The sequence below is a fragment of the Cavia porcellus genome, unplaced genomic scaffold (assembly GCF_034190915.1).
Source record: "Cavia porcellus strain 051 isolate PalLab524CR breed Dunkin Hartley unplaced genomic scaffold, mCavPor4.1 scaffold_2, whole genome shotgun sequence".
Classification (NCBI taxonomy): domain Eukaryota; kingdom Metazoa; phylum Chordata; class Mammalia; order Rodentia; family Caviidae; genus Cavia; species Cavia porcellus.
This window is the reverse complement of record NW_026947485.1, coordinates 44,583,200-44,609,523: the sequence shown is the minus strand read 5'-3', so window position 1 is coordinate 44,609,523 and position 26,324 is coordinate 44,583,200. Positions and strand designations below refer to the sequence as shown.

The 26,324-nt window shown below is 36.1% G+C and overlaps 1 protein-coding gene across 2 annotated transcripts in view; it reads right to left on the bottom strand.

Annotated features, from left to right (window-relative positions):
* Positions 1-26,324, bottom strand: part of Slc13a1 (solute carrier family 13 member 1) — a 189,016-nt gene that overhangs the window by 95,892 nt on the left and 66,800 nt on the right. Inside the window, exon 1 of one of the 2 annotated variants that reach the window (XM_003475042.4) lies at positions 3,652-3,807. The exons of the other annotated variant lie outside the window; for it this stretch is intronic. Coding sequence (XP_003475090.1) covers positions 3,652-3,753 — 102 coding nt within the window. The 5' untranslated portion in view covers positions 3,754-3,807. Of the gene's footprint in view, positions 1-3,651; positions 3,808-26,324 lie in introns of those variants that run through there. 2 annotated transcript variants of the gene reach the window in all.

The following is a 26,324-nucleotide window of genomic DNA, read 5'->3' as shown; positions in this document are numbered from 1 at the left end:
GTGAATGTTGAAACACGGGAACAATGGTAAGTGACAAAAAAATCCTGAGAAGCTTACATAACCACTTGTAAACCTGTGACTGTGGAACACAGTAAATCACACACTTCTCTTTAGTCCATTGACAGATCTCAGAGCACTAGAATTGATTTCAGCACTTAGAATTGCTTGAAGACACTCAATTGCCTGAGATCAACTGAGGCGATGGTACATTGACCTCTTCTGCTATGTGGCCTATCTCAGAGACATGATGCAAAAGAGGTCTGCCTTGCTAATAAATGATTAACAAACCACAATAATGCAAAGTACAAATAAAGAGCACAATAAAAGATTAATCAAAGGAAACAGCGAGATAGAGCTTTTGTAAATGAGAATGAGTTCAAGACACTGAAGGCAAAGGATAGCAGGGAGGTGAAGGGGAATTAAAAGATTTAACATGTGTTATGCATGTGTACCAAATACGCACAATAATGTAAACATTATATGTCTAAACATGAGTTAAATTAACAAAAAAATAATAATAGCAATGATAATAAAAATAGGAAAAGGGGATCTAGAGACAGCGAGAGATGGGAGGAAATGGGAATTAAAAAACGAATCAAGTTGTACTCCGTATATATAACTATTCCCTGTGATGAATGTAAACTTTATGTACTGCAAATATGCACAGATACAGTTTTTAAAATATAAAAATTCCAAAACCACTGTTAAAGAATAAATTCTAAGTTGTGACAAAAACCAAGTTAAAGACCATTTTCTACATCAGCTAGGAGGTCTCTGCTAAAGTTACTTGTCTCTGAGTATCATTCCTTCAACGTAAAATGAGAATGACAACACATAGGTAGTGACTTGTTGGATGGTACTGAAATTAAATAAGCTAGCTTGGGAAAGCACCTGGCACGGTGCTCTGAAAAATCAGTCTTTGCTGTTCCTTTTGAGATACCTTTGAAAATATTATCAGAGTTTCTATTTATAGAGGACATTCTGTTGTCTAGAGAAGGAAGTAAGGTAGGAGTTAAGACCAGCATATAACAAAAATTCAACAACCAGTAACAAAATGAAAACATCAGGCAATAATTCATTTTTGTTTGTTCAACATTGTGGAGATCTATTGTTTTTCAAAAACTATTGCTTTGGTTTTTTGTTTTGTGTGAATTATTTAACCTATTAATCCTTCCTTATAAACTTAAGATTCTTCAGTTGAGGGACCTACAATTAAATGTAAATTGATTTGCATCCATGCTTCAGCTGTTTACTTTTTAAGTGCTTCAAAATATACTCCACTGAAAAATGTCCTGCTTGCATTGTAAGCAAGGGTTACAGCAATGTTCTTCAAGTATAACTGACAGTTAACTGGATGAGTGAATATGCATTTAAACTGTCCAAAAAATGAAATTATATTATTCTAGTAGAAAAAATTACTCCCATTAACTTGATTGAGTATTCACAAGTAATCTGATTAGAAGGAAAGAAAAGAAGAACACACTTATAAATGCAATATGACAGTAAGAACTTAGCTTTGTACTTTTGTACTAATGTACTTTTTATCATACCGTCTTGGAAAAAAGTCATTGGATGCCTTTCTTAGCATTAATATTCTTTCTAGTTAATGAATCATGTACTCAAAGTATCACTTGTTTATTTATGTCATCTTTTTCAGACTTCATATTCATTTTCTCTAACAATTATACACGATAGTGTTGCATATTTATATATCAAAGAGCAGCACAGATGCTAGTATAGTAAGGTCTTAAATTTAGCTTAACTAATTTCCTCTTTTTACTGCAATAAATAAGGATGTACATTGACAAAAGAAGTATTAAAACATGGGAAGTGTCCAAACATAAACTAGAATATTTTAAGATAAGAATGAGTTCTCGGAGACCTATTGGAACTGGGGTGTTGGAGAGGGAAGGTCATCATACATATTTGATGGAGCTACAGGACTTCAAAGTAGTTTGGGGTACAGATTTAGTGTGAGGAGTGGCTGAAGCTAGAAATTGATCACACAAGGCCTAGGCCAACCATCTGAACAAGGTGTTCCTGTCAGAAAACAACAAACTCTTAAGTTGCTGTGCTTGCAGACTACTAAGCAAAAGAGTGTCATATGACATTGTTGCTAAGTGTATAAATAGATACAATTGAGCAGTTGTTTTCCTCACATGCAGAGAGAGGGCTCCAGCTGATCTCAGCTTTCTCCATATTGTCTTTCATCTTTATTTCTCCATCCTCTCACCATTTTTACTCTCCAAGAACTTTACAAGCTGTGCTGAATGTGGCAATTCAGATAAGAGCCCTATGTCTGTAACCCAATTTTGTCACATGCCATGGCTGCTAATATCACACTGCTGCCACTGCTCAAAGGAAGAGATGCTGCACCCTGGGATGCTGCAGCTGGAAGACTTCATCCTGTAGGAAACAGCCCCAAGCCATGATGCGGGGACCAATCCCTTCCCCAGACTGACAGCTGAGGGAGTTTTTGACAGAATCTAAAAGAATTTTTTGTTGCTTCACATAAATTTCCGGAAAAATGACAAAGACTTCTGAGGAAGCCTGGAGAGACCACCATATAATCATTAATACGATTCTATTTTACCACAATGAGTAATATTTGTTAGAGAAAAACATCAACTAGGCTCTCATCCACTAAAGGGACTGTGTGCTTTAGGGTGGTGGGCACTGTTCCAGCTATCAAGTCAGTCAATGGAGAGACTTGTACCATCCCATTTATAGGATACCAGCTGCTGCTCCAAGTACATGTTTGATGAATATTTGCTCAATTAATTCTAGTAACAAGCCTGTTATAATTCCCATTCACTTATGAAAAAACAGAAGCATGAGAGGTTTATATAACTTATTTAGGACATTACGCTTGTAAGTAGTAAACCTGGGACCTGGAGCACAGGGCCTGCGCCCAGAGCCTGTTCTTTTACTAACAGGTAACACTTGCAGCTGGCAAAGAAAAAGTGTTCACTAAGTGCTGATTTGAATAATTTTCCCAAAGAGATTAAAAATACATTAAACTTATTATTCTGTATTTAATACACTGACTGCTATTTAAAGCAAACCTGAAAATGTTTACTGGTACATCAAATTAAATTAAAATCTGAAGTTATCAGAACATGTTGCAATGATTTATAAAATTTTCCAACTAACAAAGTAACTTACTTCTTGGTTTTAAGATCTTCTTATCCTACAAAACTAAATTTCTAGGAAGTTCCATAGCTCACAATAAGCCACAGAACAAGCAAATTAGGCTTTTCCGGACCCTGAGACTCCCAATTGTGTTCTAGTTCTTTTCCCCAGGTTTCCAGGAAAGAGATTGTGCTAACCGAGATGGTTTCTGGAGGTTAATAATTTGAATGACATGATCTTGAGGGTCATGCTTCATTTGTTCTCCCTTTCCTTTAGTTTATAGACAGGAAGCAATGCTAATTAACTATTTTGTTAATTATTCTACATAGTCATCCCAAGAATAGACCAACATCAACCATTAAAAAGCAGGAAAGTGGGCAAAACACAATGTGTAACCATGCTGACTTCAAATATCAAGAATCAGCTTTCATTCAGGTTACCGGGCAATTAATTAAACAGTAGCAAAGGACCATCAAACAGATCAGGAAATTCACCTGTCTGTCCTCCAAGTCCACCTACCTTAGCGTGGATGACGAGAGGAAGAGGCAAGAAACCCAGCAGACAGACAATTACAAGGAGAAGCCGGCGAAAAACAAAGATATAACTGAGTAGTAGTTTCATGGTGTCAAGCAGGTGGCTTCAGTGGTGTTCTCCTCAAAATAAGGCAGATGTTAAATAGCCAACCTGGATTAATATTTTTCCAACACATCTTTACTCACTGCCCTACGCAGACCGACATTAGTTAAAATTAAATCTCAGGTTTTTATTGCTTTACTATCACTATTAAAACATTGAGATAAGTCCAAGTATTTATAAGAAATCAAAGAACATTTGCTCAGGTGGTTTTGAAAAGAAAAATTGTTCTTTTCTTTCTTATTCTGTACCCATTAACTGGATAATAGACAGAAAAGTCACCTAAATTTGTATAACTGGAATCATCACCCCAATTGTGGTGATGTACATGTTTTCACAGGCAGTCACCAGCACCGGTCCAGGAAAGTATATTATTAATGTCTAACCTGCAATAGTAACTTCAATAGTAAAGATTTTAGTGTATGACTGTGAGAAAAAGGAAGTATTTTCAGTGCCAGTGGGTTTTCCTGAGTCTTTGCAGATCATGTATTGAGACAGCCTTCTATAAAATTAGTGACACATTTTACCTCTGGGCTTAAGCAAAGTTCTATGTCTCTCTTAAACCCAATTATCTATTTTGATAGGAAATCAAGGTAACCATAAAGTCCTACACCAGCCCTCTCATAGAAGACAAATTTTGCAAGCTTGAATTAAAAGTATTATGCTGATATTAACTACATAGCTATTAAAGAATCTTCACAGAAATGAGTTGTGAGAGCCATTCGTCTGTGTGGGTGTGTGCACGTGTGAAGACGGGGACTTTCCCAACAGTGATATGGAGGATGCATTTTAAAATCCCTTAGCGATAGAGATTTTCTGGTGCTGTCAATTAATTATCTAATAAATCTCGAGCAACTGCTATGAACTCAACCTGAAATATACAGTAGACATATCTCAGTCTTTCTATAATTAGTGAGTTTCTCTTGATACAGCCTCATTTTCATGTCATCTGTGGTTAGCATGTAGACATCATTTCCAATTCCATACCAATGGGACTCTGATTTCTTTTCTTTTCAAGGAAAACATTTTTTGCTAACCTTCACTACATTAATGAAAATGAGAAAGATTTTTTTCCTCAAAAAATATAAGTTTCTAGACAAAATTGCATGTAGTGTTTCAGGAAAATCAGATTTGTAATTAGAAAAAAATTCTAAAAGTCACATGACATCACTGTTTGCTCCAGATGAAAGAAAGGGCAAATAGGCATAAATAATAACAGAAATAAACAGTGAGCAATAATAAATAGACAAAAAATAGTGTTTAGCAGTGCATTAAAGGAATTGCTAAAGTTGCTAAAACAATCATGACACTATTAATACTCTGTATAACTCACTGCATGTATTCCCCCCACACACTATTTTTTGAAGAAATCTTTTCTGTTCTTAGATTTTTCTAAACCACCTGTGAGGTCATTTGAATTTCACTTTCTGATCTCAGCAGATTTTACCTTGTGAGAAGACACCAAAACTAAACAGGCATTTGTGTGAGATTTTGCAAAAATGAGGCGGTATACACATGTACAGGGAAGAGTAGCACTTAAACCAGATTGAGGCTTAAACCAGACTGAAAAGCGTCTGACACTTGTCCTGTGCCTCTTTTCCATGCCTATTTTCTTTCTTCTGGTGTGCATTTCTCATCACCAGAAGGTTCCCCAGGGCCCTAATACGATGGCCTGAGGCTAAAGCAAAGCTCCTCCTTCACTATCCACAGCCATTCTCCTGTCCCTCATTGATTTTTCCTCTGTCACTGTACAGAGAGAAAATAGCTCACAAAATGATTCACAATAAATGTGAAACATTAATATGTGATTAATATCTTTATAAGGCACCAAGGAATGAAACTCTCAGGGGCTTTCTGGCTTCTCAGGAGCATATCTTAAGGCATCTTTCAAATTGCTTCACGTTATACAATTCCACGTAGAGTACAAATTAGTCACAACTGTCAAATTTTACCTCTTTGTACAAAGAAGCAACTCTCTTTTAATATATTATCCATTGTGCTATGTTTTATCTAAATCCAATCACACCATTGCATAATCATATATTAGACTTTTTAAAAATGTTTTTTACAAATATTTTAGGTGACAAATATTGTTAACTTATTTATTGTTGCCCATTATGCATGGGGAGTTTATATTCATCAACTCATTTAATCTTCAAAATCCAGTGCAATCTACATCTATTTACACTGTTATTACTATTAACATTTTGTACATTTAGTAACTAAAGTTCAAAAAGACCAAATAAAATATTCTAGCTACTAAGAAGCATAACAACATAACAGTAATGTGCATCCAATTCTTTATAGCTCCTAAGGCAATTTTTTGGTGCTATGTCATATGTCTACAATAATGACTATTCATTTGACATTAAACACTACTCTTGATGTCTAAAGCTTGTATACAGGTATCTACTTTGAAAAACTTGGGAGCCTGGGGATTTACCTGGGGCAAGGAATTTAGCTCAGTGATGTAAGTACTTGCCTGGCAAGCACAAGGTTATGAGTTCCATACCTGGTACCAGGAAAAAAAAAAGAGAAAAACTTGGGTATTGTAAACTCTAGGTTTTGCCACTGACGATTATGAATGGAGACAAACAATGTGAAAATCACTTTCAAGAACAAAGAGAAAGAAACTTTCATTATCTATATTAAAGAAATACAATTGTCCATGCTGCTTGACAACCAAGGTGAGAAAAGCACCAACCCATATGCTTCTCAAACTGCCTCTTATGTCATATTTACTCTCAAGTTTGTGCTTTTCTTACAGCCTTCTTCCAAGAATACAGCCCCCTCTCTCTTTAAATCCCACTCATTTGATCCTACAGAATCATCTCAAACCTGATGCCTCTTCAACTCAATCCTGGAAATTCCTGCCTTTTCCCAGGCCCCTGATTTGACAAAACCAAGCAGGGTGTTCCTTGTGCTAACCACATCTGAGTAACTGGGAGTTTGACAAAAATGCAGGCAGGCACCTTGCCCTTGTGGATCAAAATAAGATTTAGGAATTTTCCTGTTAAATTGGATATTTACATGAATTTTATATACAGTGAAATTTGAGAATCATTGACTTAGTATCTGTAAGATATACTTTTTCCTGGAAATAGACTCCTTTGCATTTTTTATTTTTTAATAATGCATGTAAATATTAAATCTTCAATAAAGTTATTTTGTAGTACAGGGACAATTCATTTACTTCCTTTGCATCTCTATGTCGATAGTAAAGTGCTGGGTACAAATAGATGATTAGTGAATAGTTTCTCTAACCTTCCTATCACTATAAATAAAAGGAAATCAATTTAATATGATTATGTAGTATGATTTACAAGATTTACTCATCCAGTGTTAGGTTTGTACAGAGATATAATTTTTTTCCATTGGGAATGTTAGCTCCATTTCAAATATCCTTCATTCATACTTATATATAGATTGTGTGTACTTAGTCCATATTTTTACTAGAGAAAAACAAACAACAAAAGGCAAAACATTTTCATGTTTGATAAAAACAGTCAGGTACATTTGTATATGGAAAATCTTACATTTGCTTGTTGTGTATTTATATTTTCCTTCAGGGTTGAGAGTGTGCTAGGTTTAGTGAATTGCTTTTGTTGAGACTATTGGTCAAGAATTATAAATCAGGGTTTTTTCCAACATTCATTTGTTCTCAAGCCCTTATTGTCCCTAATTCTTCAACTTCACTGGTTACCTCCTATTTTCTAGATAATTTCATAAATCCCCAAATTTCTAGCCACTGCATAGTGAAACAGAGTGCTTATATGTGAACTAACTATTCAAAATATTTTCAGATACCATTAAAACTAGGGAGATTTATTTTCCTCTGACTAGCAGCTAGTGACCACAGTGGCACTTTAAGCTCTCAACTTCTTCATACTTACTGTTGTACTCTTTAAGATGATGAAAACTCATGATCAAACCAAAATGTATCAGTAATGTATGATATGAAATTTCCAGGCTCAAGTCAATTAACTAAGTCATTTTTCATTTTCATGTCCTAAAACAATAAATAAAATAATTATTTAGGTTAGGATAAAGTATCCTAAATCTGTAGATTCAGACGTGAGTCCTTAAATAGGCTTCATTTATTAACCACTGCTTCATTAATCATTTCTCCAGGATCGTGAAGCAAATGATGACTGAATAAAGATTGAACTGTGTCCTCTAAACCAAGAAGTGAAGCAAATTCCAAACGAAAAGAGCTGAATTCTAGCAAAAACGGCAACTGTTGGGAAACAGTGAGCATTGGAATCAACATGTGACTCGGTGATTCGCTCACGTGGGTTAAGTACAGTTTCTTTTGACCAAGTCTCACCATGTTTTTATCTTGGGTTTTCTAAGAGATGGAAGGGAAAATTCTGAGATAGAAGAGAGACACGTGGAGATGTAAGGAGGAAGGAGAAAGAACATTCTGGAATACTAGCACACTCTTAGAAGACAGATAAATAGAATGCTAGTTCATAGGTCCACTAAATTCAAGATTAAGGCAAATTAAAAATATGCACAGTTTATAGAGGATGATATTTTCTCCCAGGTATTTCTGATTTTGTAACTTCTGTCATTATTACCTAAGTAATAAGTCTGTGGTGTTGCTAGCTAATAATGCCAAAGGATCGTGTCTAATCAAAGTCGAATCAAAGTCATTTATAGAACTAAAGTGTCATGAAACAGAAAGTGTCATGCATTGATAATTTGTTTAGTATACAAAATGCTATTTTCTTTTAAAGTAAAATTATGTAACCTCAGGTAAAATGACTTCTGTTATAATACACATTAACTTCTTTCATAAAATAGCTAAGAAAATACTATTTGTGATCTTGTATCCTCATTCCTACTTACTGAGGATAGATATTTTTACTGTCATAGGAAAATGCTTATTCTATAATTATTCATTGACTCTTTAATGCTAAATTTGGGTGGGGGCTTTGGTACAGTCTGATTTGCTTTTTGGAGAGAAGCATATAGTACAAACTTTCTGTGAACATTTTTCAGGGAGAATTTCATACAATAAGAATTTAATAAACACCTGACATATGGATGAAGGAATGAATGAAGGAACAGATAAATTTATAGATAAATAAAACAGATCCAAATTCTTTAAGAACAGACATTGAACAAATCTACTTTAATTGTTGGACGCTGCCCCTCTTGCTTTTTCCTGCTTGTCCCTTACTCAGGTAATTTCATGTTCCAGCCTTCTTGGGTCAGGAAGCAGCAATGTGATCCTTATTACAGATTTCAGGAGATTCAGAGGCCAGCCCAGCACTTGTGGATATAGCACTTACTAATGCACCAGCACAGGGCAGAAAAGCAGATGAGGGTTAAGGTTCTCTGAGTGCCTGGCTGCGAATCCAGGCTTCTCAAGGAAGCCTGGGATTCAGAGCAATGAACTGAAGGGAACTCCCATATAATCCCAGCGGATCTAGCATTCATTCTTAATATGAAGTCAGATTTCTGCCAGAAACAACTTTTGAGTATAGGCAGAGAGACTGGTTTAAAGCAACTACTGAGGGGAACATTCACCACAGTTGGTCTCAGTTCTGCTACAAAGCCATTGTTGCCCGCAGCCAAAGTGTGTTTCCCCTCCCACATGTAGGGGAAAAGTAAATTCTGATTTTTTTCCACCATACTTTATCGCCAAAATAATGTGTCTTTGAAACTTCTCCTGTTTCTCATAACAATGAAAAGATAAAATGCTACCATATTTCCTAATTGTGATTTGCTTTTGAGTGTTGCAAATGGCATTGCACAATCCAGTTTACTGTCAAGCTGATCCTTCTTCTTTGAAAATTATTTTTACTGAATTGTAGAATATTACAATATATTATTAACATGAATATGATATCTTAGCCAGGTTGCCTTCTTGCAATAATTTTCTGTTGGCATAGTTACAGCATTCACTGTTTTTCTGGCTTCTTCTTCTTCTTTTTTTTTTTTTTTTTGAGCTTGCTGACAAATTTCATTTTCTTTATTATAGATTCTCAGAGGCACATTTCCAGAACAATATTTTCTGCTCACCTTATATAATTTTGCAATTAAGTCATTAATTGACAAATTATAAAGACACAGTTAATTTATGCTTTTGTCTTGCATGAACAAATACCACTGCCAACTAGTGTAAACTCTGAAGAGGCCATAAAAGAAATGTGGCTGTTGTGATTTGGTTGTATCTCATCCCTGAAATTGTTAACTGCTGATATCACAGTCTGCAGTGTAACTGTAATGAGTGGTGATAATGGGAAATTTAAGAAGTTGAGCTCAGTAAAAAATTTTTAATTCATGGGAGAATCACTCCCATAAATGGATGAATGCCTTTCTCAAAAATGGGCTTAGTACTCTGGTGAGTGGATTAGGTCTTGCAGGAGTTATTTGTTCATGTGAGAGGTTAGTAAATGTGAGAATGGTTTGTTATTAAGCAAATCAGCCCCTGCCCTCTGTTGCCATGGATGACCTCCTCTGTATATGCCCACTGACTTTCCAACATGTAAACCTTACCAGAACCCAAGCAGATACCTATGCCATGCTCTTTAACTTCCTAATAGCCAAATAGATCTCTTCTGTTTATAAAGTACCAAACCTCAGATATTTTTTAACAGCAGCAGAAACCAGAGTAAGGCAGAGGATAGTAAAATGGACTTCAACCACATCTTTCTGTTTAGTAAACTGATGTCAATAAAATATGCCTTCTCAGAAGAAAGTAGCCTGCACTTGACAATTCTAATTGTCCTACTAGAACATAAAATAAGTTATATTGGAGGGCAATTAATTCTTATTGCTCTGTTGTTTTGTATAATAGTCTCTATAATCTTTAAAACAATTCATGAAAGATTCTCCTGAAAAAGGTGTTGATGCAATTTGATCTTCTCTATTTTGGTGAATCATAGTAATTAGGTTTGGAAAATTGTTCTAGGCCCTCAGGAAATACAAAGTCCGAGGTGTTCGTACCTTCCCAATCCACTTTTGAATACTTTTAATGATGAAGAGCTCATTCCTTCTGCTTTATTTAAACATTTCCTCTCGGTTGGACTTATTATTTCCTGACATTGAGCCAAATTTGTCTACCTGTAGCTTTGTCTACTGTTTTATTCCACTTTTGATCACTGAAAGGAATTAGTAGAATTTGCATGGGACTCAAGCTCTTAAAAGAACACAGTGTCTTAAGAGTGAGCCTGACCCTTGAATTTCTCTGGCTTCTGTTTATCGTGTTACTGCTTCTCCCACACACACTCCCACAGTGATGACTTCACCAGAGACCAAATCATCAGTCTTAGACTTTAAACATTCAGGACTTAGAACTAAGTAAATCTCTTTTGTTTACAAAATTAGACTGTCTCAGGGTTTTCAGTAGAGCAAAAGAAAACAAATTAATAAATGTATACCCATAAGTAAGATTCCTGGATCACATAGCAGTTCTATTTTTAACTTCTTGAGGAAATTTCAAAGGGTTTTCCATATGGCTGCACCAGTTTACAGTATCACTTATAATTTTTAAAATTTCAGTTTGTTCTACTAGGTCATTTAAAAAATCTATGCATTTACTTTAAAAAATTAAATTTCAAATTCTACTTCTTGTGGAAATATTCCCTTTTAGTAAAAGAATAATTAAGGAAAATGATAAAAGAAAAAAAAGTGATAGACCAGGAAAAAGACTGAAATACTACTTTAACTAGAAAACATGTGATAGCAACATTCAAATAATTTATAACATTCTGTGTCTTTTTATCAGGTGTTTTAATAATTCTGGAGATTGTAAGCCATGGTTACTGCTATAGAAAGTTTATAGTATAATTTTAAAAACAGAATATGTGAACAAGAGTAAGGAATTGTTTCAGAGATTTATTTTTACCTGTTCAGAGGACAGTTTGTCCATAAAAGAAGCAGTAACCACTGTATTAGAAGGATGAGACTGAGGGCAGATGAAGATGAAGGAGATGTTTGAAACTCTGGCAAGGGGGAATGTAGGTCATAAAGGTCAAGCAAGAACTAAGACATGAAGAAGGACCTTGGCTGAGCTGATGGACTGGAGTTAGGGGTAATCCAGGCAGAGGATATAACTCTAAACAATACATAAACAAGGTCTCAAAAGTTGTTTGTCTTACTATCTTTATAGATAAATGATAGGGCAACAGGCTGGTAAAGATGATGAAACTTAAAAGTGATGTGTCATAAATACAAGGTTACAAAAGCAAGACTCTATTCTGCAAGCAGTAGGGAGTTTTGAAGGGGTTTAAGTAGAGGAATGAGATGATCAAGTTTACCTTTGAAAAAGATTACTCTTGGGCTATCAGGTTCAAGAAAATGCAACTGAATTTCCTGAAGGTCTACTGAGTGACCCATGGACACTCTGTGGGAGAGCTGACCTAGGCTGATACTAAGTGGAGGAACAACATCCTAGATTACACTCAGAACCAGCTCCAAATGAGATTGCCCTATGAGATGCTACTGCCACTGGAGGCTGCAGTGACTCTTGCCAGAATTCAACAACATTCACCAATATAATGGAATCAACAAAGATTTTTTTTTCCATTTGCTCACTTTGGAATCTAGGTGCTGCATTAGTGAACTTCATTAATAGGGCCAAGTCTTATGTCCATGACCCTACCACTGAGTAACCCAAAAAGGAGGATCTGGGTTCAGCTGTAGGAAGGCAAAATTCATAATATTGGAAATTCTCTATCCATTAGTAAACATGACCCTAATAGGTCAGGTTGTTTTCTTAGCTGGCCACCTCAATTGGCAAAATAATTAATGGTAATTTGGAAAGATGCAACTGTGAGAAGAGTTCTGAACATTATTCAATAGTTCAAGTGAGATTAGAACAATGATATTAGAAGAAAGAAATCAAAACTAGATACATGAACTTTTAGCAGGTGGCATCTGCAGAACAGAAGATATATTTGAAAAGAGATCTTGAGAGAAATAGGGTTATGGGGACTATTTTGAGGGACAGGTGGAACACTGATCTCAGTCAGAATTAGGGGAAATGATAAAAGTATGAATAAGGAAATATATATTTATATATACATATATTTTTAAAAAGGATTTGATTTTGGTGGTATAGAAATTTGCTTTGTGTATTTTTCTTCTACCAATATATTCCAAATGAAATGATCATGTAAAGCACTTGATTGTGTTCAACGAATTCATATATTCATTCAAACTCAAAAATGTTTGAAATACACAGTGTCATCATTTTGCAAATTTAGGTAATGTAGAGAGAAAAATATTATAGTTACCATTTTCAACATTTTCATCAGATTTTACTTTTCTTGGCAGTTAGTTCTATGTATTTAATGATTGACTCAATAGCTTGTACCTTTCTTTAATGCATAATTTGTGTCTTTGTCATGGTTTATGTCGGTGGCCCTCAGGCCTCATGCATTTGCATTATGCATTTGTGATTGGTTCATTGTCTAGAGCTTGGATTGATAGTGTCAGTACTACACCCACATAAGGTTGGGGCCAGCATATAATGTAATAGCAGGAAAAAAGTGTGTCTCTCTCTTTTGCTGGTTTCTGCCTTCCTGTTTGAGGCTGCCATGAACTGCAGCCTTGCCATGCCAGCCTGCCTTGGAGCCAACTGAGTATGGACTGAAACCTCCAATAACTGTAAGAAATAAACCTTTTCCTTCGCAACTTTGGACATCAGGTATTTTGTCTCAGCAATGAATAAAAAGTAACTAAGACAGAATTTGGTACCCAGGAGTGGGGTCATTTGCTTTGACTATACCTGAACATGTTTTTGAGAGGCTTTGGAAATGGCATGTGGGCCGAGTTTGGAAAGGTTCAGATGTGTCGCCTCGATGCATAGAGCTGGATCAGCTTAGGCTGTCATGTAGAGGAGATTCTGGTCAGAGCTCAGGAGACCAGAAGGTTGCTAGAAAGCCTGATTGTAAAGACCAAGCTTGGGAGGTTTCTTCTAGAAAGAAGGACTACATTGGTTGTTGGACTCCCAACAATGTGTGTTATGGCTTGGCAGAAAGTTTGTCTGCATTTTGCTCATGCCGAGAGACTTTGCCTGAAATTAATACTAAAGGCAATGATTGATTAATCTGGAAAAGGAACTTTGAAGGCAGTTGAATGTTGAGGCTGTGGCATGGATATTGTTGGGGGCTTTTAGCCAGCTTTATGTTGCAAATCAAGAGCAAAGATCCCAGAAGGAAAATTTACAATGCTGTGAATTTGTTCAGAAGGAAAACTCCAGTAAAAATATGGATTGTAAAGATAGAGTTGAGACTTTGAGTGCTGAAAAGAAACAAAAAGATAAAAAAGATGGCCATGGGGCATCCTAGGAAGCAACGGGTCACCACCCTTTGCAGCCTCAAAACTGCAAATTGAAAGAATTTGCTCAATGGGAAAAGCTGCAGAGAGCCATGCTCCAGAATAGTGATGGAGGCCACATGAGGTTCCAGAATGGTGGCAACATAAAGAAGCTTTTCTTTACACTCAGGTTCACAGAGCCCAGAAATCCAGTCAATTGACCCCTACAGTCAAGAGAGAGAAAAGCCTGGCTAATGTTCCAGCTGGCAGGAAAGCTTGGCGGCATCCACATGGTACTGATTTTAGGTGCTAGGAAAATACACAAATTCTGAGGGTAAGATGGCTTCCACCTTGATTGCAAAGGGTCTGGGAAGCCAAGCAGTGTGCTCCTGAAAGGGCAATTTATACAGATGTAAAGTTGAAGCCAAAGGTGTAGTGGAGACCCCAGAAGTTTGGAAAAGCCAGGACATGGATCTTCCAGTGAAAGCTGCAAAGAGTGAGCAGAGAGGGTTTAAGAGAGAAGCTGTGGGAGCTGAAATCCCTGGAAGTTCCATGGGGGTGGAATCACCCAAGTCTTTTGGAGCTTGTAGCCAGATTGCTTCAGAGGCTGAGTGTGGAAGTCTAGGACTTAATGTTCGCCCTGCTGAATGTTGGACTTGCTTTGTTTTCAGTGCTTTATATTCCTCTGTTTGTAACTTTTGGAATGGTAATGTTTATCTTGTGCCTTTGCATTTCAGAAATGTTTAATCTTGTTTTCATTTGTATAGGGTGTTAGAGTTAAGAGTTTGCCATAGTTCTTGGAGGAGACTTGGGACTTGAACTTTTCAGCAATGCTAAAACTGTTAGGACTTTGCCAACTCTTCAAGATGACTAAATGTCTTTTGTATGAATGATGTGCATGAGTCCTGGGGGCCAGGGGTGGAATGTCATGGTTTGTGTTGGTGGACCCAGGCCTCATGCACTTGCATTGTGCACTTGTAATTGGTTCATTGTCTAGAGCTTGGATTGGGGGTGTGAGTGCTACATCAGCCTAGAGGTGGAGCCAAGATGTAATGGAATGGCAGGAAGAAGGTGTGTGTGTCTCTCTCTTGCCAGTTTTTCACCTTGCTGCTTGCAGTCTCCATGAACTGTAGCCCTGCCATGCCAGCCTGCCTTGGAACCAACTAAGTATGGACTGAAACCTCCAAAAACTATAAGAAATAAACCTTTCCTTTCCCAACTTTGGGTATCAGGTATTTTGTCTCAGTGAGGAGTAAAAAGTAACTAAGATAGTCCATATCTAGTATTATATTTCTTTTTGCAATACTGGAGACTGGATATAAATCTATGCAATTAGTTGCATTCCCAGCTTTATGTTGTGGTATGTTATGTTATGTTATGTTACATTACATTATGTTACACTACGCTACGCTATGCTATGCTATGCTATGCTATGCTATGCTATGCTATGCTATGCTATGCTATGCTATTCTAAGACAGTGTCTTGCTAAATTTTCCAGGCTAGGCTGGAACTCGCTATCCTCCTGCTTCATCCTTCCAGAGTCCTGGCTTTATAGTTATGTGCTGTCATGTCTGAGTCCTATGTAGTTTCTACAGAGAACATTTTTATCTGTATTGCTTTATGGTGTTAACTGCTACACTGTAAGAAGTCTGGACTTAACTGCTATAATGTAAGCAGTCTGTATGTAAAACTAAAATGATTTTTGAAAGATACATTTCTATTTATTACATCGCTACTGTACACCTTTCCCAATTAGGCAGGCATTATGTGTGTTTCTTGGGGATATCACTTGGAGGAGATACAGGCTCTAATCTGTCCCTAGCAAAAGTTTGGTAATTAGTAAGCAAGGGCCTTAACCATGTAAAGACAGGTTGGGTTGGCTGGCATAGCCACCCCAGGCTAGATAGAGGAAAAGTGAGGCCCTGAAGCAGTGCACAAGCCTTGCACCATGTCAGCTGTGTCCTCCCAGTTCACACAAGTTCCTGAAGACTTTTGTTTGATAAAGCAAATGTCTCTTCTTAATCATTTGGATTTAGATAGTGACTATCCTTTCTTTTGTTTATAATGAAGTATAGTAAATGTAGGCATCCTTATTCTCTTGAAAGCAGTTGCTCCAGCTATGAACACAGATCTATCTTAACAGAGTCCTTTCATCTAAGTGGTTCTGTCTAGCTATTGTAGTATGGCCTAAAACAAACTATGTTTTATACTTTGATTTTTGTCATTGTTACAAAAAAAATGACAAACCACAAAGTGTTCTAGACATCTTTGTACTATCATAAGACATAGATCATGATTCTGAATTTATTGAAACAACTTGTTTAGCTATGTACAACATAATCTAATAAATAAAATTATTAGCTGTGATATGATGGAAAGGGGCTCATGCTTAAAATTATCAATCTTGGGTTCTAATCTTCACTTTGTAGATTGATTTTAAAGTTAATTAAGACAATTAGCACTTTGAACATTATCTAAAAGACAAGATTGTAGAGAAGACATTGTGATATTTGTGAGAGTATTGTGTTACAACCGAAGGATGTACAAACTGGTGTGTCACAAACTCAGTACAGGAACAGAAAGGATATAACATACTCAGGACTCACATTACCTACAAGGTGCTATATAATCTGCACACCCTAACCCAACATTGTCCTTCTGCCCCTGTTAATTTCCCATAACTCCTTGTGCTTCATTTCCACTGATCTTGCATGCCAGATCAGAGTTTTGTAATACTGTTGTCCCTGCAAGCACTCTCTGAACTCCATTCCCATTTCTGCTATTCTGCACATTTCAGCCTCATTATTGGTCCTATACTACACATTTCAATGCACTAGAGTACGTTGGAGCTGATCCAAGTAGTGTTGCAGGCAGCTGAGTTAGTTAGAAATATTATAGGCAGTGAGACAGGGATAGGTCCTCAATAGAGCCAGTGCAGATGCCTGGCAACTGTGGAGGGTGGGGTAGGGAGTCGGGGGATGGGACTGACACCTCCTTCTGTGGACCAGGCCTCAAGATAAAAGACCCAACAAATGCACTCATATCCTGAGGATTGATACCCTAAATAGTTCCCATCCCCCTAGGGAAGAGTCACTGCTCCTTAGGAATATCTGCTTTCTACGTGACTCACTTCCCCATTTGTCCCTAATGTAATCAATTTTACCTGAACTATTGATCTTATTGGCTAATTATAGTTATGTCCCATCTTGTGCCCATCTGCCTTGTGAGCTCCCAGTCTTCCCCCACCTTAAACCCATGGTTTTACTCTATAAAATTCCCTGGAAAAGACAGAGTCCTTTGCAATCTTCTCAGGACCCCTTCTGTCTCTCTTCAGACAGAAGCTCTCTTTCTCTCAAGAAATATATTCTACTCTTTACTTCCATTGTTCCTAAAATTCATTCTTCAATTTAAGAGAACATGAACTCATGGACATAGTAGTTTGGGCATTTCATACCCTTTATCAGTAACCCCTCATATCTCCGGACCTTGTACTTTATAGCATTTATCAGAACTGCAATTTAAATGCCCTCTCAGGAACTTAGTTTATGATATAAATATGAAGGGCCCACAAAATTTCTGTTTTAAGGAATTTATTCCCAATGCAGCATCCCCCCAATGCCCACCTGAGGATTTTGGTGAGAGTTCAAAAGTGTTTTTTGAGTCAGTGCAGTATAAGGGAAGTGGCCACACATCACCCGCACACCTGCTGTTATCAGGACCTTGCTTCCCTCAAGTAACAAGTGCAGGCAGGGAGAAACAGTGCGACACACTCCTGCATGCCTCCACAATTTGTGGAGGCGTCAGTCCACCCTCAGCTGGCTCCAAGACAGGGTGGCATGGCAGAGGGGCAGCAGTTCTTGGCAGTGGCAGATACCAAAAGCAACAATAGCAAAAGGGAAAGTTCAGGAAAAAGACTCTTTCTGTCCTTATATTGTACGTAGCACTCACACCCATAATCCCAGAGTTCGTGATAGCATTACCTGGAGTTGACCATATAATCTGCTCCTATCTTTTGACTCAGCTCAAGCAGGCCAGGCACCTTCATCTTTGCTGGTAGTCTCTATGTCAGTCACCCAGTCACCTGTGAGGCATTCTGTTTTCTTACATCTCTATCTTATAGTTTTATCTTTAGTGTCCATTTAGTGTAAATCTATTGTATTTAATGAGTGCCCAAATTTTTACCATCTCAACATTCTCTCTTTTTTTCTTCTGTGTTAGTATTTATTTTCTGACCGCTTCTTTAGTATCCTCTTGAAGCATGCTTCTTACATTTCTAATGCTTTCAGAATGTTTCAGGTTATGACTTAGAAGAGCTCCACAGTTAACACTGGCTTTTAATGGGAAAGTAGAATAAGAACTTGCAAAAGAGAATAGCATGGGTCCCACAAGCAGCAGAAGAATCACCTGAGAATATGAGGTGAATTACCAAAATGATGTGCCCCTGGTAGGTCATGAACAACCTCATGTAAGAAACATAAAGGTGAAAATCGTACTGTAGAAGGTTAAAGGGTGAGTGGTAAAGAGTCAAGACAGTCAGATCATGGTCGGCTCTAAAGGGAAATGGCAGATGCAGAAGTTTCAGATGGCTTAATTACTTGGATAAAAGCCCTCTGCATACTCAAGAGAAGTATGAGATAAGGTGGGATATTTTAAAAGCAAGAGATACACTAGATGATATAACCACTCAATATGAGAGAAGGGATCTATTTTTCATTTTTTTAGTATTTACAATGGTACCTCAGTTACAAACTTGATTCCACAATTCTGACTGGAAACTGAGTTGGACAAGAACTGAATCAAATTCAATCATTGGATTTAATGTTGACCTTATGGGGAAATTTGATTTCGTTAGGTTTGTAACCAGAATCCTGGAGACAACTGAGTTTGTGAACTGAGGTAGCACTGCACTTAATTGTGTGAATTTACATCTGATAATTCAATACTATGTACAATTTGTATCAAATCAGGACAGTTAAGTCAACTTTCTGTTTGGTAAACTTTCAAATGAACACTACATGGCTTATTATTCTTTACTTCTAAAGTTCTCAAACAGCACTTTTGTTCCGTTTTCTGTCAAGTCTTGTATCTTTATTAACCACTGCCAAGGCAGGTTTTGTCCTATTTTCTTTGCGTGTGCAAAGGAAATGAAAATGTGGAGGAAGAGAGTCCTCACCTTTTGCCACCTCTGACTCAATATCTACTCATTTTCCAAACTCTAGAATCACATCTGAATTTCTGCTTGCTTTGTCCCATTGAATCTCTTCTTTCTTATTTGTTTCTTTTTCCAAATTTGGCCCTTTGCATGGTAGGTATTCCCATCGGTATGACACGTGAAGCAGAGTGAAATGTACCATGAGTGCCTAGAATAAGTATGGTGTACTGGAGTAGAAGCAAAGGTCTTTAATGTACGTTTCTTGTGTCCATGTTCTGATCCCTGTAGTTATGATCTCTGTGACTTTAGTTCACTTACCTGACTTTCCAAATTGAAGACAGCAATAGTTTTTCAGGTGAAGGTTTATTACAAGAACTCAGTGAAAGTGATTCGAATATCACCAACATATCTAATATTAAGTTTAATGTTATATGGCTTAAAGTAGTTATTATTAGTTTTTAGTAGTTATTAGTAGTTGTTTTTAATTGTACTACTTTAGTGAAATAACTGTTTATTTAATTACATGTATATATGGAGATGCATTTGTTTGTAAGTTGCACATCAGTTTTGCCCCTCAATCTAGATTTAGAAGACACAGATTGCCAAAGTGGAGTATAATGAAAAGGAAATCTACTTCATAGTGTTGGATATCTTGGACCACTTGGTGTATCACAGTGTTGATTATTATTATAATTCCATGAGTGAAAGAATCTGATGAAGAAAACTCAGTGACTTGAGGGAAGATCTTCATTAATTAGTGCAGACTCAATGAGTAGGGAAAGTCCAAGTCTCAAAAATTTTCCTGCATGGATAAAGACAAATAAGAGAGCTAGATTTGTTAAACAGACTTTGGTTTCAAATAAGGACAGCTCTGAGTTAACACATTCCAGCAGGCCTGACTTAACACTGGATAAACTGTTCTCATTTTCTTCATATCACGAAAGGATTAAGAGCTTCTTGCCAAAGTAACCTGACAAAGACTTTGGTCTTTATATTGACTACACAACTTGGTCAAGATCACCTTCTAGTCCTTTCCTTCTAGCTTCTAATCCTTGGTATGGCTCCTGTCCTTACAATTTTGCCTTTTTGGAATTTTATGTAAATGGACTCATAGAACAACCCCTAATAATGGGCTTCTCAAGCTTAGCGTGATGCTTCTGATATTTACCCACACTGTTGCATATATCAGTATCTCATTCTATTTTATTGCAGAACAACATTCCACTTAGGAGTTTACCATTCACCCATAATCAACTGATGAGCATTTGGATTGTTGCTAGCATATAGCTATTCTGCATGAGACTATTAGAAATATTTGCAAAACTCATTTGTATACATGAGATTTTTATTTCTTTTAGGTGAGTGATTATTGAGTCATCTGGAAAGTGCCTGCTAAAAGGCTACTACATTCTTTTCCAATATGGCTGAATCATTTTGAATTCTTACTAGTAGAATGTGAACTTCAATTTCCCCACATCTTCACATTTCACTTATTCTATGCATGCACAGTGAGTGATATCCCAATATGGCTTAAATTTGCATTTTTCTATGGAACAGTGATGTTATCTTTTCAATGTACTTCTTAGCAGTTTACATTTATTCTTTGATAAATCTTTGTTTAAATCTTTTGCACATTTAAAGAAGCAGGATATTTGTCTTGCAACTGTTACTACTATTATTGTTATTAAGATGTAAACATTTTTATTTTCAATATTAATCTTTTACCAGACACATCACTTCTTCCAAATTACACTGCATATGCTAATGTTTCTAACGTTAAAGATATTTGTAATTTCAATTTTCTTATCTTCTTTCAAATTCCTTATAGCAAGTCTACCTTAAATGAAAATGTACTCTATGTTGATATTGATGGAATCTTCCCAGTTGAAATAAGTGATGAAAAATATAAACCAAAAGCACGATAGTCATGAAATCTCTGCTCACAGGAGCACTGTCCATTTGAATGTAATTTGATATCTACTAGTTGGGCTGAATAAGCAAGCATCTAACTTTTTCTTATTCCCTATCTTTTCTTTCTTGTTTGTTTGCTTGTTTTTGTTTTTGTAGTACTGGCAGATCAAACCTAGGAGTTCTGTACCACTAGGTCATACCCTCAGTCCTTTTAAATTTTGAGACAGAATCTTATTGAATTGCATAGGCAGAGGCCCCCTGAGTGCTATGATTACAGACATTCACCTGGCTATGATCTCCTATCTTTCTTTAGAGTGTATTATTTTTGTAACCTGAGTGTTCATTGCCCTAATATGCTTTGCTAAGAAAGAAGATAAGTTATATAAAACAGAATATTCTTTTATTATTGCTTAGTACTTATTGAAAGCCATAAACACATTCAAATGCTTTTATTATTGTTTATTACTTTTATTACTTATTATTATTTTATTACTTATTATATTATATTTATTATATTATTATATTTGTTATATTATTTTATTACTTATTATTATTGTTTATTACACATTCAAATGCTTTTATTATTGTTTATTGTTTATTACTTGAGGACCAAATATATTGATTTCATATAATTCAGCAAATGTAGATTCTCAACATCACAGGAACATGTCTCATTAAAATTTCAACTTCTGTATTGTTCAGTAGAAAACTTCACCCGCAAGTACTCATTAAATATTTCTTTGATTGAATTACAGTAGATATGATGCCACTATGCCCTTCTTTCCTATACCCCATAAGTATTAATGGCATGGATAGTTCTTTACTTGGCAAGGGTGTTTATTGGCAGAACGTTCTTTCCATGCTTCTAATGTCTGGAACACATGAATCTGAGACCTCCACAGAGACTCTAACTATCTTCTATGTTTTAGCTGGTAATCTTTAGGTCCACCTTAGAACCCTCCTGCATTTCAAGAAACATATATCCAGTTGCCTCACTGAGACTTTTCTGTTTCAATTTCTGTGAATTTATCCAAATGAACTCATCTAAACTCGTATTTTTTTCACCAGCCCATGGCCTTCTCTGGGAACACACTCTAATGCATCCAGCTATACAGACAATATATAGGTTTTTTCCTTGACATCTTCCTCTCCTCACCCCTACATTCTGTCAGTATTCCAGTCTTTATGGTTTTTATGTCCTAAATATCTTTAGATATTTCTTCCCTTCTAAAATACCAACATTATCAGTATTAGCTGAAATTTGTGGATTTACTACTAATAATCTTCCAATCCTTTCTCCACGTTGATTTTGTCTTTAGCGTTTAAATTATTAGTATATGTTTATATAATATAATGATTACATTCTTTGTGGGGAGTTGCTACATGTATACAATAGATTTCATTTTTTTAAATCTCCATTCCCTTCTCTCCCTCTCCCTCCTCCCTTTTCTTGATCCTCTTCAATTTAAAAAAGATCTCCCTACTTTCTATTATCTATCTTTCATTTCTCTCTCTTTTTATACTTTGGTTTCCATATAAGGAAAACTATGTGTTATTTAAACTTACGAGTCCGATTTATTTCAGTTAACATTGTTATATTAAGGTGCATTCATTTTTCTATAAATAACTCGTTTTTTTTTTTTTTTGGCAAAGTAATGCTTGTGTGTGTATAAATACAACATTTTCTTTATCCAGTCTTTTGTTGATCGTCATACCGGCTGTTTCCAAGATCTAGCTATTATAATTTTGCTGCTATAAGCATGGAGATCACTGTAATATAATGTTTATCACTCTTTTGGGATGATATCTAGAACAGAAAAGCTAGACCAAATGTTTTAGTTTTAGTTCTTTGATAAATCTCAATACTTATTTGCATAGTGGTTATACTAGTTAACATTTCCACTAACAATGTAAAGCAATGTACAATTCTCACAGCCTTGTCAGTATTTTTTATTTGAGTCCTTGGTGACAACCACTCTTTCCAGGCTGATGGAATCTCAGTATTAATTTACATCTCTAATGGCCAGTGATGTTGAATAATTTTTTCATGTAATCATTGGACATTTATATTTCTGAGAAGTATCTGCCATTTCAATTGCTCATTTTTCCTTGGGTCTTTATTTGAGGGAAGATCTAATTTTTTTGAGCCCTTTATGTATCCTAGATATTAATCCTCTGTCTGAGGAGTAGCTGATAAGGTTGTCGCTTCACTGTTTTGCTTGTTCCCTTTGCTGTGTTGATCCCTTTGGAAAGGGATCAGACATGTTTCAATTTGTTATGATCTCATTTGTTGATTTTATATACTATATCTTGTGCCATTGGCAATAAGTTCAGAAAATCTCTGCCTAAACCTCTCTTCAAGAGTTTTACCTATTTGGTCATTCAGATTAAGCATTCTGCTTTAGCATTCAGATTTCTGATCCATTTGATTTTAGTTTAGTACGTTGTGAGATACGTGGGTCTGAACTCAAACTTCTGAAAATGAATAGCCTTTTTTTCCCTCTTAGCACCATTTATTAAAGAGGCTAACTTTCGTTCAATGTGTGTTTTTGTTCTCCTTGTCCAAGGGCAAACAGCTAAATGTGTCTGGGGATCAGTGGAACACAATAGGAGGAGCAGAAACAGCCCCGTATTTTTACAAAGTGATCCACTGCGGTCCCCTCTCCCTCTTACCTCACTGTCTCTTGTCTTAATGTTAAGATACAGCTGCTTAGTGGTCTTTGCTAGGACTTCCTCACGCTTCTTTTCCACCTCCATATGCATCTGTAGTCTTTGTAACTTCCTGTGGTTTAATGTGTATGGTTTTTCTTCAGTTCTTGTAGTCACCTTGATTTTACCCAAAGTACAACATTCATGCATGTCTTTTGCTTTGCCTTCAATAATAATGATATTCTCTCCCTTTTATATCTAGTTATTTCCTATTCTGCAATCTCAGTTCATTTCCTTATTATTTGTCTTTTACTCATAACTATGGCGTACAAGTAATCTTCATTTTTTTCTTAATAGCTATCATAAATCATGTGCTCAAAAATTAGATATTAAGTCAGAAATAAAGAAATTTGTCCTTGAGCTTGAAATCCACTTAGGATGTATCTTTTTTGAAAGAACATTGCTTGTTCTACCTTCTCTGAATGCTGACAGATTCTAGCAACCCCAGCTCAAGTCATCCCTACTTGAACTGCAGAATGAAAGGAATAAATTATTTTCCACAGTTTTTATTGTGACATCTTAGATGTGGTAGGTACTAGGAACACCACTGAAAGTGAACATAGTGAGGGTATAAATGAATGAACAAGCTACCCTGGTTAATATTATGCCATTGCTCTGACTTGGTCACCTCATTTTACTATATAATATGACCCTAAATCCTTGAACAATATCTCCTAGCACATATCCTACTCAGTTTCCCACTCCACACTGATTTGTGCAAATTCACAGCATACAGTTCCAGGCTTTACATCCCTCCACAGTACATACTTTTTACACTGCACATAATCTTTGCCATCCCTTCTCATAGGTATAATGCTCTTAACTGTCTCCATCGTATGTTTCTCCTATTAAAATGCTTTCCTACTTCCTGTTTGCCTGTTGGAATCTATGTACATTGTAAAGACAGATTGTATGCGCTGTATCCTGCTATAATTTTAGGATATATATATATATATATATATATATATATATATACCAATTCTAATTGACTCTAAACCAATTCAAATATTGGTAATATTGGTAGAGTCAAACAACTGGCAAGGTGTGGGTTCTTGCCTTGACTGTTTCTGTGACTGGTAGAATTACATAACTTCTTTAAGGCTAGGTATCCTCCTTTATATAAAAGACATCACAAGGGCATACTATTTTTTCTTTGTAAATAGGAACAATAAGAGTTATTGTGAGGATTAAACCAGAGAAGGTACACAAACTGATCTGCACAATACTTGGCATATGGTGAGCACTTAATGCTCAATAAAGTGAATTATTGTTGTTATAATACTAATTGATAATAAGAATAATTTTTAGAATTTTAGCTTTTAGCCCATACAGGTTTCAGCTTTCTCTGAATTGTTATCATTCTGAAAGTCAGTACCACCCAGGTTGGCCTTGACTATTCATTTACTATTCTATTGGAGTGGATCTTCCCTGAATCCTTGGAAATCTAATTCAGGAGGCAAGGTTTGTGTTATAGCATCAAGCAAAATGGAAGAGAACAATTAATGGTCTTAGGAGACTTGGAGTGAAAGTCATTCCATATATCAAATGTCTTGAATGCGGACTCTACAGCATCCGATGTGTTGTTCTGTCTATAAATGCAATATCTCTCCTGCTTTTGCAAACATTAATTTGTCTCTAGACTGAAACTTTCTTTTCTGAAGCCACAAATTTGTTTGCTGTCAGCACTTGTGATATGAAACTCTTATCATCCTGACAATAATAATTAAGAACGTGACATAGGGTGAACATAAACATCCAGAAACAATGAAGAATAGAAATGAACAACAGTCACCTCATTCATTTGTTTGCAAACCTAATTATAGACACTCCCACTGTTACCTTTTAGTATATATAATTCAATATATTTGAAACTTGCCTATAAAAGAATAAATGTGTCATTCAAAGCATTTCTCAGAGAGTGAATAATGGTAGCATAAAAGAAGGAAACAAGCTAGCCAAAAAGTCTTATGAAAAATTGGAAAGGTTTTACCCTCCTTTTCAAGGTTCTTATTTAAATTCTCCTTTCCCAATCACTGCTATCAGGTCACTGACTCTTCTCCCTGTTCTGCTGCCCTGTCTGCTAGATTTACTTTTGTGTTCTTTGTGTCGTCAGAAAGCTGATTTATTTTTATTTTTCACTTTTCCAATTTATGGCATCTCAAATCCCATGCTGTATTAGTCAGAGTTACACAGAGAAACAAAACAAAAAATTATCGTAAACCACTTCTGTCAACTGATTGCAGGGGACTTCCCTTGAGACCATATGTATAGACTGAGAGAGAGAGAAAATAGTGTAGCAAGAACCATGGGAACTTTTAAGCCTCTTCCCAAATATTAGTATCCTTTTGAAACACCTTCACAGGCACAACCAGAGACAGTTTTACCAACTACTATAACCCTACCAAATTGATACAGAAAGTAAACCATCATAGATACCAATTTAGCACCCTAATGTCAACAAGTGTAACAATTATCAGTGCTAACATCTGTTAAATCATCTCTAAGTAGTGACTG